The sequence below is a fragment of the Rhamphochromis longiceps genome, linkage group LG13, assembly GCF_057381845.1.
Source record: "Rhamphochromis longiceps isolate RC_006_pf linkage group LG13, R_longiceps_female_GT1.1, whole genome shotgun sequence".
Taxonomy (NCBI): Eukaryota; Metazoa; Chordata; class Actinopteri; order Cichliformes; family Cichlidae; genus Rhamphochromis; species Rhamphochromis longiceps.
This window is the reverse complement of record NC_140569.1, coordinates 2572464-2587818: the sequence shown is the minus strand read 5'-3', so window position 1 is coordinate 2587818 and position 15355 is coordinate 2572464. Positions and strand designations below refer to the sequence as shown.

The 15355-nt window shown below is 44.5% G+C and overlaps 1 protein-coding gene across 2 annotated transcripts in view; it reads right to left on the bottom strand.

The window, feature by feature from the left end:
• LOC146655164 (uncharacterized) overlaps positions 1 to 5834 on the bottom strand; it is a 36257-nt gene extending 30423 nt beyond the window's left edge. Inside the window, exon 1 of one of the 2 annotated variants that reach the window (XM_085427918.1) lies at positions 5124 to 5834. In XM_085427918.1, the coding sequence (XP_085284044.1) occupies positions 5124 to 5583 (460 nt within the window). In that variant the 5' untranslated portion in view covers positions 5584 to 5834. The remainder of the gene's footprint in view (positions 1 to 5123) is intronic. The other variant, XM_085427919.1, reaches the window with a different exon arrangement.
• Positions 5835 to 15355: the final 9521 nt, after the last annotated feature.

Genomic DNA, 15355 nt, shown 5'->3' with positions numbered 1-15355 from the left:
ACAGGCTGGAATGACGTTGCTCTTCATCAGTGAAGTTTCATGAAGGTCCAGAAACCATCTTTATCTCTAACGTCCTCTGAGCTCAAGGCCAAAATCAAAAACACCGACAGGAAACTTTCGTCATTTTGTGATTATTACAGATGAAAATCAAGAATCAGGACTCTGTGAATAATCTGATTAAATCATAAGCTGATTATCAGATTTATTAATGAATTGATTTTGATTACAAAGTGAAGCTGAGCTGATTACAAAGCTCAGTTTTATTTGTTACCTCTGCTGTCGAGGTTTGCCTTCCAGCGATGGAGAAGACCTACGATGGAACCGAACAGGACATTTAACATGAAGTCACAGTCGACTAAATCTGAACTCTAACCTGTGGATTTTAATATGAAGGTAACAAAGCACAACATGGAGTCACGTTAGGTTTCGATGGCTCTCAGCAGACTCCCAGACTCAGCTGACGCTCCTCCACTGCTCATATGTCTACTTATCTCTGCATTTACACATTTTACATCCACCTAACAGCCCCGAAGCCCTAAAGTGTAACAGCAACATTAATAATACGCAGGTGTGAGCATTACCAATCATAACCAGCAGCAGCGACGCCTCGGCCTGCTGCAGGAATCGAACCTTTAACCCCGACACTTTACGACTGAGGAATGTGCTCCAAGCATCTCTCCTCGCCGCTCGAGCTAAACACAAAACTCCGCCTTCTTAAACGTGCGCTCGTCCAACCGCAGCAGCGCGTTTAAAGAGGAGGAAACCCCGAGACACCACTGCAGTCCGTCCACACACTGAACCCACGCAACCTCTGTGACACAAACCAGGACCTGTGTGGACTCATGTGACACTGCTATGTTTAATCTGACCCAGTCCCCAGAGACGGGGCTCAGGCTGAGAGGGAAACTGGCCTCCAGCTAAACCAGATCAAACCCGCCCGTAACGTCCGCTGACCTTCCTCTGAGCCCCGGCGTCTGCCTGGCTGGGACGTCTAAGGCCAAATAAACCCAAATTTAAACAGGACGGATGGAAGCGTGCAGATTTTCATGGATCTGTTCTTCCACTTCCTCGATTCACTCGCCGTCATCCATCTGACATCAGAGTTAGAAACCAGTCCAGAGTAAGTCTCGTCTGATGGACCAGGTTAGATATTCTCCATTCTACCACTCATCTCGTTCTTCAGCAGTTTTGTCTCTGAAACGTGGGCTTCTTATTTCAGATTTATTTTCCACCCGTCTTGCAACTTCCTGTCACAAAGAGAGAGGTGCTGCTGCCTGGTGCCAGGTTAGCCAAGAATTCTAACTAGCACTTCTGGTACCTGCTGGGAAAGGAAAAAGGTCAGATTTATTCTTTTCCCAGAATCCCCTGAAAGATGATCCCCTTCCAAACAGTTGGAGGTCTTTTCTACAAAGTCTGTTCTGCCTTTTCAAGGAAGTCCACACGTTTCCCAACCTGCTGCTACCACTGCTGAAGTCAGCCACTGTCAGAAGACTGCATTATTCTGACATGTGCTCTGTTAGACGTCTGCCTATGACAGAGCTCCATCTCTGATGTGAGAGGTCTGCAGTCCAGCCAACTTTAAAACACTTTTGCGTCTGCAGCAGCCGAACACGTGAAAGCTGAAGTCCGGATCAGAGCTTCTTTAGCCTGAAAACAAACAGATGACACAGTTTTCTGCCTCGTCTGATGAATCCGTTCATCGCGGGCAGGTATCACCTTTCACCGCACAGCTCTACAAGCTCTGAGCTTATCGCAGCGATAAGAGGCGGGATTAAATCAGATTAACACGAGCTCGTCGCCACGAGAACTCAGAGCTGCTGCTGACCGAGTAAAATACAAACAGAGCAGGCGTGGCTGCTGTGCCGGGTGGAGTCGCACTTAACCACACGTATGCGTCACCATCACTCTGACCACACCAGCAGCTCCTCACAAACAGACACTGACGGATGTAGGTGACCCCAAAACAATGAGATGTAGGCCGACGGCGAGCCCCAAACGATTACACGGCCTGTCCGTCACCGCGCCGCAGAAGGACGAAAACTCGCCGCAAACACCTTTTTCAAGGTGACGACCTGAATCTGTGCGAGAGCGAGGAGGAGGGAGGCAGCAGCGCCTTCATCTCTTCTGACAAACAACATGACAAACATCGAGCTCCAACATTTCTGCCCGTTTTTATCTCAAAGCAAAAACAAACATATTTTTAAAAAGGTAACTTGTCATGACGCATGCTCCCGTGGTCAGCTCGCGCTGCACGTACATCTCTACGTGTGATCAGAAACGTGCTGTTTTAAAAGCTCTAGCAGCAGAACGTTGGTATTGTAGAAAATAAAGGATCGTTTGTTGGCTCTGAGGTACAAAAACACTAAAAATGAGCCGACTCGCCTCATCGACGCAGACGGGCAGCAAACATCAGAAGGAAGCAGCTGAACTTCCCAAAGAGACGGCGTGTTTTCTTCACTACATGAAAACACACCCTGCTTCTGTCCTCAGACATTTAAACTATGACCTGACTGCTGCACGGCCTTTAGTCCCTCCTTTCTTAGTTTGGGCGTTTCTTTTCTTTTTTTTAAAGTTTGTTATTTACCGAATATTCTCAGATAAGTTGGAAGAGCAGAGTTTAGGAGAGGCGACCGGCTCGGGCAGGAAGAGCGACGCTGTTGTATTTGACCACTTAGATTTGGACCCCTGGGTCTTTGTCCAGAGCACTGATTGGATCGGGCCCAGCTCTAAAGAGGTGGCGACCACCCGAGGGATACAAGGGAGGCGGGACGGGACTGTTCCACTCCTGCACACTGTCCTGTGTGGCAGATCTGTTAGAAACCCTCGAGTTCCTTAAAATCTGCTTTGAAGAAGCACTTCAGCTGATACTGATCTCACTGGATCTAAAGAGGGATTTTATCCAGCTGCCTTTTGTGTGTGTGTTCAGTAATAAACACACAGAAACCTCCAACAAAGGTGGATTATTCCAGCACGCGCTGAAGTCATAATACATCTGCCAGAATAAAGTGGAGGCAGCTTCCTGTGATCAGACACAGTTGTTTTTACTGAAGCGTTTCAAATATTAAAAAGTGGTTTTTAAAACAGTCGTGGCTGCTGGAGGCAGAGAAATCTGGAGGCCTTCATGGGCACATTAATAACACCTCATCATGTAATGCCTGCTCTGAGCGCAGTAATTAAAAGAGGCGAGGCTGTTCATTACTTTATAATCGTGCAATAAACACAGGAGCATCAAACAAGAGGGCACTGTGGACCAGAAACAAAGAGAAAGGCAAGAACGGGCTAAAATGCAACAAAGGACGCATTTAAAAGCTTAATTTAATCTCAAATTGCCCAAAATTAAAGAAGAATTCACATCTCCTCTCCCTCCTACTCTCAGGTCACCTCCTGAGCGTGGCCTGGTTTCTGTGTGCCGAGGAAATCGTGTTTAACGGTGACATATTTTCGCCTCAGGTCTCTCAGGAGGTTAATGTGTGTGTGATGGAGCTGGCAGTGATGGAATCGATTCAGACATGGATGAATTTCTTTCTCGCTCCGTCTCTTTTGTTCTGGCTGCTTGCTGTAACAGGCGGTTTTTCCACCTCCGTCTGTGGCCTCGCCAAGCAGCCCCACCCTGCCTGCTGCTGCTCCAGCTCAGGCCTGTTTACCTGCCGAAAGCCACATTTACTCCACCAGATAAACAAAAACAACAGCGGCAGCAGCTGAAATGGAGCACTTCCTGAAAGTCTACGCAGTCCAGACATGACACAAAACGCCACGGGAGCAGGACCGAGCCCCAGCAGCCAGCGGCAGAGCCGATCTGGAGGCCTCTGGAGCTGATTCTTTTTTTCTGGGATCTGGGGTGTTGGTTTTTGGGTGGAGATTGTGGGGGTGGGTGAGGGTGTGGGTAGCCGGGGTAGGAAAATAAATCATGAAAGGCTGATTGGGGTTATTCTGGGAGCGGTGTGGAAGCCGACAGGGAGTGGACGCACAGCGGATTCCTTTGTTGTGACTAATCTCCCTGCTAACCGCGCATGCTTCCATTATCGGACGCGACCATGTCTATCCTGCCGCCGCTTAAATCAGAGCAAACAGATCCAAAGAACCAATCTCATACGGGTTTGTGTTAGCTGTGATTCTGACTCCGATATTACAGGTTTATAAAATAAAGCATTACAAGGGGAGAGCGCTGGAGTCCACCTCACGCAACACAATAGAGAAAACACACAATTTAATTTGTCTGCCTCATTTTCTTAACTCATGTCTGAAGGAAAATTCATGCCAAACATATCTGACAGCATTTCTTTGACGCTTCTGCTTTAATTTGTTGGGGGGGAGAAGGAATAAAGGGTGTGTCCGATAATGGAACCAGGATGCAACTACCGTTAGCATGCGCGGACACGCAGCGAGCGGAGAACAGATGCCCGGTTTAATAACAATAACGGCTCCGATAACGGTGGAACAAACCGCGTTTATTCCGGGAAATGTTTCCAAAAACACCCCAGTGCCGTTAGTTACAGGAAGCAGGCTGCCTCTGGTGGATAACTGGAGGATAAATGGTGCAATCCTGCCACCTCATCGGCTCACAGCCTGCTTCCTGCCGCCTGTTTGTCCGAACAGGTGGGCCGCATCACCACAACACAGCAAAAAAACCGGGCTAGCCTGCTAGCATAAAAAAACGCAAGCGTGCGCAAAAAAAACACCGCAACTGTCTCGTTTTTAAAAGAAAACACGCTCCGTGACTCCAGGAGTCTACCTCCCATCCATTTAGCGCAAACAGCAGCCAGGCTCAGTGATGAAGCACCTTTCGCTCCCCTCTGGGGTAGCATCGCTAGGCGGCTAAGAGGCTAAGCACTTAGCGAACAACACCCTGGAGAAATCCACACAAATTTAGCACAATCTAACACAACATAACTGAGACCAGGCGTTAAACGTGTCCAAGGGAGAAAAGGCAGCACTCTACCCCGCCTATTTTTATCTGCAGGTCGTTTTCCCCATTCAGGTGCACAGAAAACCGGTAAAAATGAAAAAAATATCCAGGTGCATTTCACCGAGTTTTAGGTAAAAGGCTTTAAAAATAGACCTTAAAGGTGTCCCTCCACTCTCGAATAACCCTGTCCTGCCGTTTATCCATCAGTGATACTCACACGACGCGGGAGCCGCTGGTTGCGCTGTCACCGCAGATCGCTCTGCTGCCTCTGCGGGGGATGGCGCTGCTTCTCGGGGTTCGGCCACTGGGAGGGCGTCGCTCTCGGGGGCAGGTTCTGGCTCCGGTGCGATCTTTGTACTCGCCGGCTCGGCTTTGGGAGCGGCCACTTCAGGCTCCTCGTGGGCAGAAGCTGGGCTGGTGGAGTCTGGGACTGCCGGTTTGAGGGCTGGCTCCGGTAACGTTACCGTCTCCTTTAGATCAGGGAGGGAAGTTTGCGTGAAGTCGTCAGGAACACTATCTTCAGCTCGGTGCCGCTCCAAAGCGTCTTTAGCCCCGCCAACGAGGTCCACAATGTCGTCATCCAGGAGGTAGTGGTCCGGTTCGGCCTGGTAATGGTGCACCTCGTCGTTGAACATAGGAGTGGTGGAAGAAACTTGATGCTCCTCGCTGTCTGCCATTTTTCTTGATTTTTCCCTCCTCCAAACGGTCTCCTGAGGTTGGAAAAAAGTTTCAGCTCCGGTAAATGTCCGCTCAGTCAGTCACCTCCTGTTGCACACGTCCACCAGGAAGAGCCGTGAAACCGCACCGTGAAGTCTCCGCCTGTATTCTGCCTCTGACCCCGGACAAAGTTGGAGCAGCTCACCGCAGGACAGTAACCACAGAGTCGGACCCGAGTCCCCAGATGGCCGCTGAGTGGGGGAGAAGGGGAAACACCAACGACCAATTACCTACGGCTTAACCCCAGAGTGACACAAGCTGTGACCAATCAGAGAGCACCGAAGGTGGGCGGGGCGTGATGGGACGCCGCCACAAAAGTGCTAAAAAGCAGAAAGTTGATTGCTCCTGTCCTGACATGACTTTCACATGTTTATAACTATGATGGTGTGAACTCTGAGGGCGAGGAGCTCAAACTAGTCGCCTTACTGAACTATTCAAGTCACGTGATCCTGTTTGAAATGATCCTGTAGAGCATAGGTGTCAAACTCTGGCCCGTGGGCCACATTTGGCCCGCAGTGTAATTACATTTGGCCCGCGAAGCCATACCAAATTACTACTAGAGCTGGCCTACTGGTATTATACAGCTAATATCTATATATATATCGTTTAGTATTAAGCCTTGCTTGTTCCATATTCAGTTTTTCAGCAAAACTTGTTTGAGTCAATAAGAAAAGATTGATTCTTATATCTGGAGAAAGATTTTTTTTCAATAAATATTAATGTTAGCCCGCAACATTGTTCCAGTTTTGAATTTTGGCCCACTGTGTATTTGAGTTTGACACCCCTGCTGTAGAGGCTGACCACCGGATAAACACTGGTCTCCTAAATGAAGGTTAGGTTAGGAAATCATATCTAAAGTGGACTTATTTCCAGCTCCATTTCTCTACTAGAGTAGCTTTGCATGATTTACAGATCAAAATCATCCTTTATCTGATACTGTGCACCCAGTTCATCCTCTGTCTGAAACAGCAGATTTAGCCCCTCCCATTTTAAGAAAGCTTTTTTCTAATTGGGTGCCCACAATGACACATCCAGATTCAAGAGTAGAAAAAAGTGTGATAAACTGAGTGTCCAGAGGAGTCTGCAACCTCAGCGTTTGACTCACAGACATTACTGTGCATAAAGTGACCTCATGATTACAAACGTTGGTCTAATAATGCCTGTGCTCATAGACCAACCTACTAAAATACAGCATAAACAAGAGAAATCACTTAAATGCTACATTAGTGACCATAGTGATAAGTACAAGTTAAGGATAGAGGAATAACGAAGCTTCTATAGCCACTATAGCTAAATATGCCAAAATCATAGTATTTTGGGCCATGGCTGATCCTCAGTGGATGAGAGAGTGGAGTGGTAAGCTATCAGCTAACTAATCTTAGGTCATTTACATTAACAGCCCATTCACTTTTACAGCTTAACTTTTAAGTGCACTAAAAGTAAACATTATATAATATAAAGTTAAGAAAAAATATTTAAAGTCTGATCATGCTGATGTATGTTAATGTACAACTGTGCACCAGGTTTTATATGCTTTTATGGTAAATGATATTGTGGGTTTTATTATATATTGGAAAGTGGTGAGATGACATAGCAAGGATGCAAACTAGACTGAGGGTGCTAAAAATACTAGCATGCAAAGTGCAGAGTGAATAAATGTCTTACAGTGTGTAAAACAATGTATCCTTCTGAAATCCAGCAAAGCAGAAGTACAGAGTCAAATAAAGAGGAAATGCGTTGGTAAATTTCCAGTGCAGCACAGAGCACATGGTGCCTTATTTAAAATGGAGGCTACATATCAGAGATGACTAATCAGAGGATTTCACAATCCTGTCAGAGGCAAAAATGCTGCTTTCAGGTCAGCCAGGAAATGTCATTCAGATATCCACGTGTTTCTAACTGCAGATGACAGTTAAAGTGGACCTGTAGTGTTTTTTTATACTTATTTCCAGTCATATAGATCTCTTGTAATAACTGTGGATATTCGTAAAAAGCAAAGCAAGGCAACAGGAAATTCCTTCAGTCTGCTCTAAACACTCGTTTTACAGTTTTTTCTGCTCTTGGATCTTTATGATTTTAATCTGGACTGAAATCTGAACCCAGAGCTGACGTGTCTTAAATCTGACCAGCAGGGGGCGACTCCTCTGCTATAAAAACATGTCTGATTGTCTATGAGAAAATGACCTCCGGGTCACCTGATCTCTGCTCTCAATAAACACTGGAGTATTTTTGGACCATTTTGCACCCATGAGTACACGCCCCCGACAAAAATTAATTAAATTAACCGCTGGAATTAACAAAGAGCAACACTTCAGAACTTCCCCGGACATCCGACCAAGATGTCACAGTTTCCTTCCATCTCTTCCTGGTGACTCTCAGGTGACATGTTTTTATGATACGATTCATTTTTAAATGAAGATCGTCTGCAGATATGCGTTTGTCCCTATTGCTATACTCCAGGATCAAGTCATGTTTCTGCACGTCTGATTATTCCAGCAACAGACCTGCTTTATATGATTTAGAGTCCAAAAACAATCCCTATTCATGTTGTACTGACAGCCTGCAGATGTTCAGTTTATCAAAAACAAGTTTAGCTCCTGTCCCTTAAAACCCGCCTCTCTTTTACTATTCAGCCATTTTCTGGAAGCCTGCCGAGGGGCAGCACCCGTTGGTTTCAAAGTTTGAAAGGCTTCTGGTGCCTCGCTGGTTATCAAAAGCTCCAGCTGCTAACTCAGAAACAACTGTTGAAAACGACCTTAGAAGAAATGTTTATATTCATGAGCATTTTTACATTAAGTAAGTAAGTAAGTAAACTTTATTTATTAAGCGCTTTTCGCAGACAGGCAATCACAAAGCGCTGTACACAAATATTAAAATATTAAAATAAACAATAAAATCAATAGACATTGTAAAAGATCAAATGTAAATAATGTAAAAAATATAAAATATGTAGATCAACAAAAGGCTTGTTTGAACAGAAGAGTTTTTAACTGTTTTTTAAAAGAATCCACAGAGTCAAGCAAACGTAATTGTAGTGGTAAACTGTTCCACAGCCTTGGTGCAACAGACTGAAAGGCTCTGTCCCCTTTTGTCTTCAATCGTGTACAGGGAACAACTAAGAGACTCTGAGTCTGTGAGCGGAGATGACGAGCAGCAGTGTATTTTAAAAGAAGCTTGGATAAGTAATCTGGAGCCTGGCCATTTAGTGCTCTGTATGTTAAAACAAGAATTTTAAAGCGAATTCTAAACTCTATTGGGAGCCAATGTAAAGAATATAAGATGGAAGTGATGTGAACACGCTTGGTAGAGCGAGTTAGTAGTCTGGCTGCTGCGTTTTGTATTGTCTGGAGGCGAGAGAGAGATGATTTATCCAAGCTAGTAAACAGGGAATTACAGTAATCTAAGCGTGATGACACAAATGCATGAATGAGTTTTTCCAGTGCAGCTGAGGAAACCATATGTCGCAGTTTAGATATGTTTCTTAAACGATAGAAACAGGAACGAGACAAAGATTTTACATGAGAGTCAAGGCCCAGAGAAGAGTCAAATATTACTCCAAGATTTCGAATATTTGACTTGACAGATGGACAGAAAGAGGCAAGAACCTGACTGATTTTAGAATGTAGCTCAGGAGGAGCTATGATCATGGTCTCGGTCTTGGTAGTATTTAGAACAAGGTAGTTGCTTGAAAGCCAATCAGAAACCTGGGTTAAGCACTGGACTAGGGTGGACAGCCTATCCAGCTGATGAGGCTTAAAGGACATATGGAGCTGAATGTCATCAGCATAAAAATGATAAGACAGGTTGCTAAAAGATTGAATGATACTAGCTAAAGGAAGCATATAAAAAGAAAATAGTAATGGACCTAAAACTGAGCCCTGTGGGACACCACAGGTCAGGGCAGCAGTGTTAGAGGAGAACCTATCAGTCCTAACAGAGAAGGTCCTGTCTGATAAGTAGGAAGAAAACCAGTCTAGGGCAGAGCCAGATACACCAGCCAAAACCTTGAGCCTGTTAAGTAGGATTTTGTGGTCCATGGTGTCAAAGGCTGCACTAAGATCAAGCAAAATGATCACAGAACAGTTCCCTGCGTCAGATGCCATTAACAGATCATTATAGACTCTTAAGAGAGCGGTCTCTGTAGAGTGCTGCTTTTGAAAGCCAGACTGAAAAGGGTCAAGAATCTGTAATTGACATAATAGAGACCTGAACTGATTTTCAACAATTTTTTCAATTTTGAAATAGGTCGGTAATTACTAGCAGAGCTAGGATCGAGATTCTGTTTTTTTTAACAGAGGAGTTACCTCAGCATGTTTAAAATAAGATGGAACACAGCCTTGCCTCAGTGAACTGTTGATGATGGATAGTAATGTGGGACCAATGCTGGTAATAGACCCAGACAGGACAGAGTGAGGTAATATATCTACAGAGCATGACGAGGATTAATAGAAGAATGAACAACAGTGAGGAATTATTCATTCAACAGTATTTGTAAGAAACATTGCATATTATATTATATACGAGAGCCAATGCATTTTCATTTAAGAATCAAAGTATACGTTCATTTAAGAGAAAATAAATAGCAGATTTTTGTTTTGCTTTCAAGAATGCTAAGTTTGAACATCTAAACGTCTCTGTGATGACACGGAGCTCCTGTTTGGCTTTTGTTAGCTTTTTAGGATGGAGGTCATCATTTTGGGAGCTATTCTCTGTATTTCCACTGATCCCAGAGCACGTTGAGCACTCTCCCAGGTGCTGCACACGTCCGTTTCAGTGTTGTTGGGTTTTTTTGGTGTGATAATAAGTTTTTTCACTGTGCTTTCATGTTACAGCGCTGATGTTTCAAAGGATTCAAACAAAGGCTCAGTCTAGGTACACATTTCTGTCTCCAGTGTTGTCATGTTAAAGAATCACACAGAAATATAAAAGCTTATATTTGCTCACAGGAAACTAAAATGAGTATAAAATAAAGCCAACACCCCAGGCTCCCGTTACCAGGGTAACCCTGCCTTCTCACTGATCTCAGAGAAGTTACCAAATGTCATCCAAAGTTTGGAAGTCTTGTTGTCAGTGTGGACAAAGCTGTAAGCAGATGTTCTTGACAGAATCCTCTTCTCACTGTCCACAGTTGTTTTCACAGATCATTTAAGGCATTCAGCTCCGTCGCTTCTTTAGATGTGATAATGGACCCAAACTGTTGTTTTGGACACTTGTAATGTTTTCACTATCTCTGATGGATCTCTTGTGTTTGCAGCCTGACCTGTTTCAACTGCAGCGGGATCTCATTTTGTCATTTCAGAGATATCACTTCCAAACTTCCTTATCATACTGACCATCCTCTGGCCTTTTTATCTGATCTGTGCATCTGATGAAGAAATAACCCACACAAAGAAATACAATAGCTTGTGAGCAGGTGACTACTTTTCAGCACCTGCGATTTAAGACTTTATTCAACAAATAAAGTAAAGCGCTATACAAATACAGGCCATTTACCAAATAGTTCACTGAGCTGTTGTGGTGCGTTTTATTATTATGGTCTAGGATCATGCTGCTTTTATGTTTGGCTCCTCCCACCATGGTCTGTGGGTTTGAGCTTTCCTTTTCTCTACTCTCTCCAAGCTCTGTGTGTGTGTGTGTGTGTGTGTGTGTGTGTGTGTGTGTGTGTGTGTGTGTGTGTGTGTGTGTGTGTGTGTGTGTGTGTGTTTTCATGCACACATCCTTCCAGTCATCCTTTGGCTTTTAAAAGAACAATAATAGTGTGAACAACAAGATCCGACCCACAGAAACAGATCACAGCAATTCAGCGCCATTGGGCATCAATTAAAATGTTGACAATTAGATAAAACAACTGGTGACCAAAGCAACGACAGCTTGTAAAGTCATCCAGTCAGCTGCTCACGCCCATCTCTACTTCCTAGCCTCACCTACTCACAACAACCCAGCTACAACTTTCTTAAGCAGTAAATGGCATCATTTCAGTTCTGCTGCTTTGGCTCATGATTGCTTTTAAAAAAAATTTCTTTCACACACAAATTATAGTGACTGCATCAACAGCTTAACAGCAAAGTAACCTCGAGAGCTTGAGTACTGACCCACATCTATAAGACTGCAGGCACAACTTGACCTCTTCATACACTCATTCTTTAGCCGGGATATTTCCACCACTGAGAGAGAAATACCAGTTAGAACACTGTGATGAATACTGGAATACGATAATGCCGCCCAGCAGGGCTTTGCTCCTCCAGAGAAACATTCGTACGATGCCTCCTGCAGAGCAGGATGTGGTTTGTACAGTGATGGCACACTTGGACATGTTACCCATGTCAGACATGATGGTCACAAAAAGCAGAGCTCCAAGAGTGGAAGGCCCACAGCTGGATTCCTAACCCGCTGACCTGTATTTTGACCCTGTCAGCTATCAGGGCTGTTCCATTATATGATTACTTTGAGCATTATCTCAGTCTTTCCTGTTCATAGCTGCTCAATTCCACAATAAATAGAAATGAAAATGTGTTTTTGACATTAGTTGAGGTCACCATACTTGTGCTATTTTTACTGCCATTTAAAATTCTGTGATCACTTCTAGGCTTTGTTATACATGGATGAGGAGAGGTGGTGCTCTGTCCTCCTGCACCTCTCATGTTTCATCATCAGGAACTGTGGCCACATTTAATCCGAGCATCAGACACAGAGGAAGGAGAGGACAGCGCTGTGTGTGATTATTTAGAGTCAAGCGCCGACAAAGGTCCCAAGTTGACTTTAATGAGGATGTTGTGGTTCAGGGTCGGAGCAAAATATTAACATGCAAATTATTTAGGAATTTAATCTCTAAAAGAATAAAGCAAAATGTAAATATTTCCTCCTGAATGCAGTGAAGCAGAAACATAAAGAGGAAATGATCTATGAGCTAACTCACACATGGGCATCAGTGCAAAGAAACGCTGCTTTAGGAGGAATGCAGAGATATCCAGGGTGGCCTGACAGGGTCACATATACAGTTACACAGCATGCTGATGACAGGCCAGACTCTATATATAACATGTGAATATATATGTCACAGCATTTATGGCTGCTTCACACGCACAGCAGGCCAGCATGTGATCACATGTGAGAGGAGCCGAGGAGGCTGCATATTTACAGAACTGTCCCTTCAGTAAGATCTGAATCATCTCCTTTATTTAAATGATTGATGACTAAACTTCAGTTTTAGTTCTGCTTAAGCCTTTGACTCAGAAACACGTCCTCAGTGTAAAGACAATAAACTGTTATTGTCTCTGGTTATAAAGAAGTGAAACAGCCGTGAAAAGAGAAAGTTGAGGTGACTGCTGAGAGCGTGAACGAACATGAAATCATAGTGATGTGAGTCATAAGGAGATAAATCTTCACGGGTTAACCAAAACCAACGTCTGTGAAACTCAGAGATCCACGAGTGGATTTTACCCACGCAGACGAACCGTCACAGTCTGAACACTGAAACTGAAACCTGACCCAAGCTCAGTGTCACAATCATTAAAGGAGGGGCGGCGTGCCGGGGATGGCACGGGTCATCCTGGCTCCACCCTCATGTAAATAATCACAAAGTTTAATTTTCAAATAAGAAAACAGCTTTAAGAGTTTAGTTTCACCTGACCTGGACAGGTGTAGCTCTACCTGGACCACAGTAAAGATCTCAGTGTCTCATGTTGTTAAGCGTCATACACTGACTGGACCTCATGCACTCCAGTAATGATGCTACAGTAAGATAAACAGGGTTTGTGCAGCAAGTTCTGCTCATTTTTACTGCTACAGCAGATTTGCATGATTTAAAGTCCAAAATAATCCTTCTTTAACTCACACTGAGCCTCAGTTCATCCCAGCTGAAACAAGCTGTCTTAGCCCCTCCCCCTTAATCAACTTTAAACCAGAGGTGGGTGGAGCTTCTGTCCCTGACCATCTTACGGATATCCCTTCTTTATGACATCATTCAGATCCAAGAGTAGAAAAAGCTGTGATAAACTGAGTGTGTTTGGGCTCACAGTGATCACAGCTCACTCCGAGCTCATTACTGTGAACATGAAACAGGAAATGAGGAAAACAGAAAAGATCCACTTTAAACATTTTAGCTCTTCTGTGCAGCAGCCTGAGCTCTTACAGAGCCCTGTTAAAACAGCACACAACCAGGAGAAGGATCCTCAGACGCTACATCAGATACCACAGAAATACCACAGTAACTGCAGGAGGCGCAGAAGTGTAAGGACGGAGTATCAACAGAGTAAAAGAGCAAAACCTCCCCGAGCCAGTTGCAGCTAAAGTACCGTGTCTGCCGTGATAACGCTTCGTCTCCTCTAGCCTCTATATGGTCCAAGTCATAGACTGTACATAAAAGATGGACACCGCCATCCTGCAATCACCCACTTGTTTCTTCGCTCTGTATTTAAAGCGGTTATTTTTTAACCTATTATAACCTGTTTTATACCTGCTGAAATACAATGACTCTCCACATCAGGTACTGAAACACAGCAGAAATGATTACCTGCTAATCAGGGGTGGATTATTTAAGGTTCAGTCATGTTCAGAAGCAAAGTTTCTTACGCAAAAGTCACACAACCTGCAGTGTGTGAGTCAGATCTGAAACTACTGAAATGTCAGGATTTGTTAATGTTCCGACGATTTTCTCGGTTAATACGTTTTGTTGTAATCATAACAATAAAAAGTCTTTGGTTTCCCAGAGCCCAACAACAAGACGACAGATGTTCCATCAAAATGAGCAGAGAAATGAATCCACCCCCAGCCTCAGCTCTGAGTGGGCGAGTGAAACCCCGTCACTGCCTCTGTGACCTCCACATCACAGCAGACGGTCTCCACTGTTTGCACTGGAAACAGCCGTCAGCTGACTGGGGGTTTACTGGGAGTCTGAGTCACCGCCAACAGGTGAATCACTGCGCATGTGACCAGTCTCTGCTGGAGCTCTGTTTAATGGTCACACCCTCCATCAAACACTAACACAAACTTGTGCGGCCTGTTAACACGGCTGCAGAGGTGTAGATGGAGAACAGTCCGATCAAAGTGCTGACACTGAGCCACAAAGGCCATCAGCAGTTATTTGGATTGATCCTATAAAGCTTTGAGCCTTGATCCAGTTTAAACAGGTGAGTTATAAAATCATCCTCCACCTGTGCAGGTGTCATGAAGGGGAAATTATCTTTAGAGACCAAAACAGGTTTTGTATCAGGCTTTTAACACGCAGATTTTAACATGGGAGTCTATGGCACTGACTCACTGCTGGAGCCCCTGCTGGACGTTAGAGGAACTGCAGCTGGGTTAAAAACAGTGAGGTGATGAAGCTTCGATACAGCGATGTGGTTTCCACTGTGAGCATGTTTGAGTCTTACACAGTTTTACACACAGAGTTAGCACAGCAGCATTCAGTGGACAACGTGATAGAAACCAGGATGTGTCTGTGACCAGACACTTGAAGCAACGTGTGATTAAATCACTATTTCATGCTTTATTTTGTTTCCAGGGTAAACCAGTGCTAACTGGTGGATTGGTGTGAGTGTTGACCCAGTTGCTGCATGCTGCTGACATACAGAGTTATCTTTAGTCGATGATGATGAGGAGGATGATGGCAGCTGCTCTGATTAGCAGCGGTTGCCTAAGAACGGCGTGGACTGTTTACAGAGTGTTTGAGGAACATTTGGCAAACGTCTCGCAGAGAGCAGAGGACACAGAGAAAACTGAGGGCTTACTGAA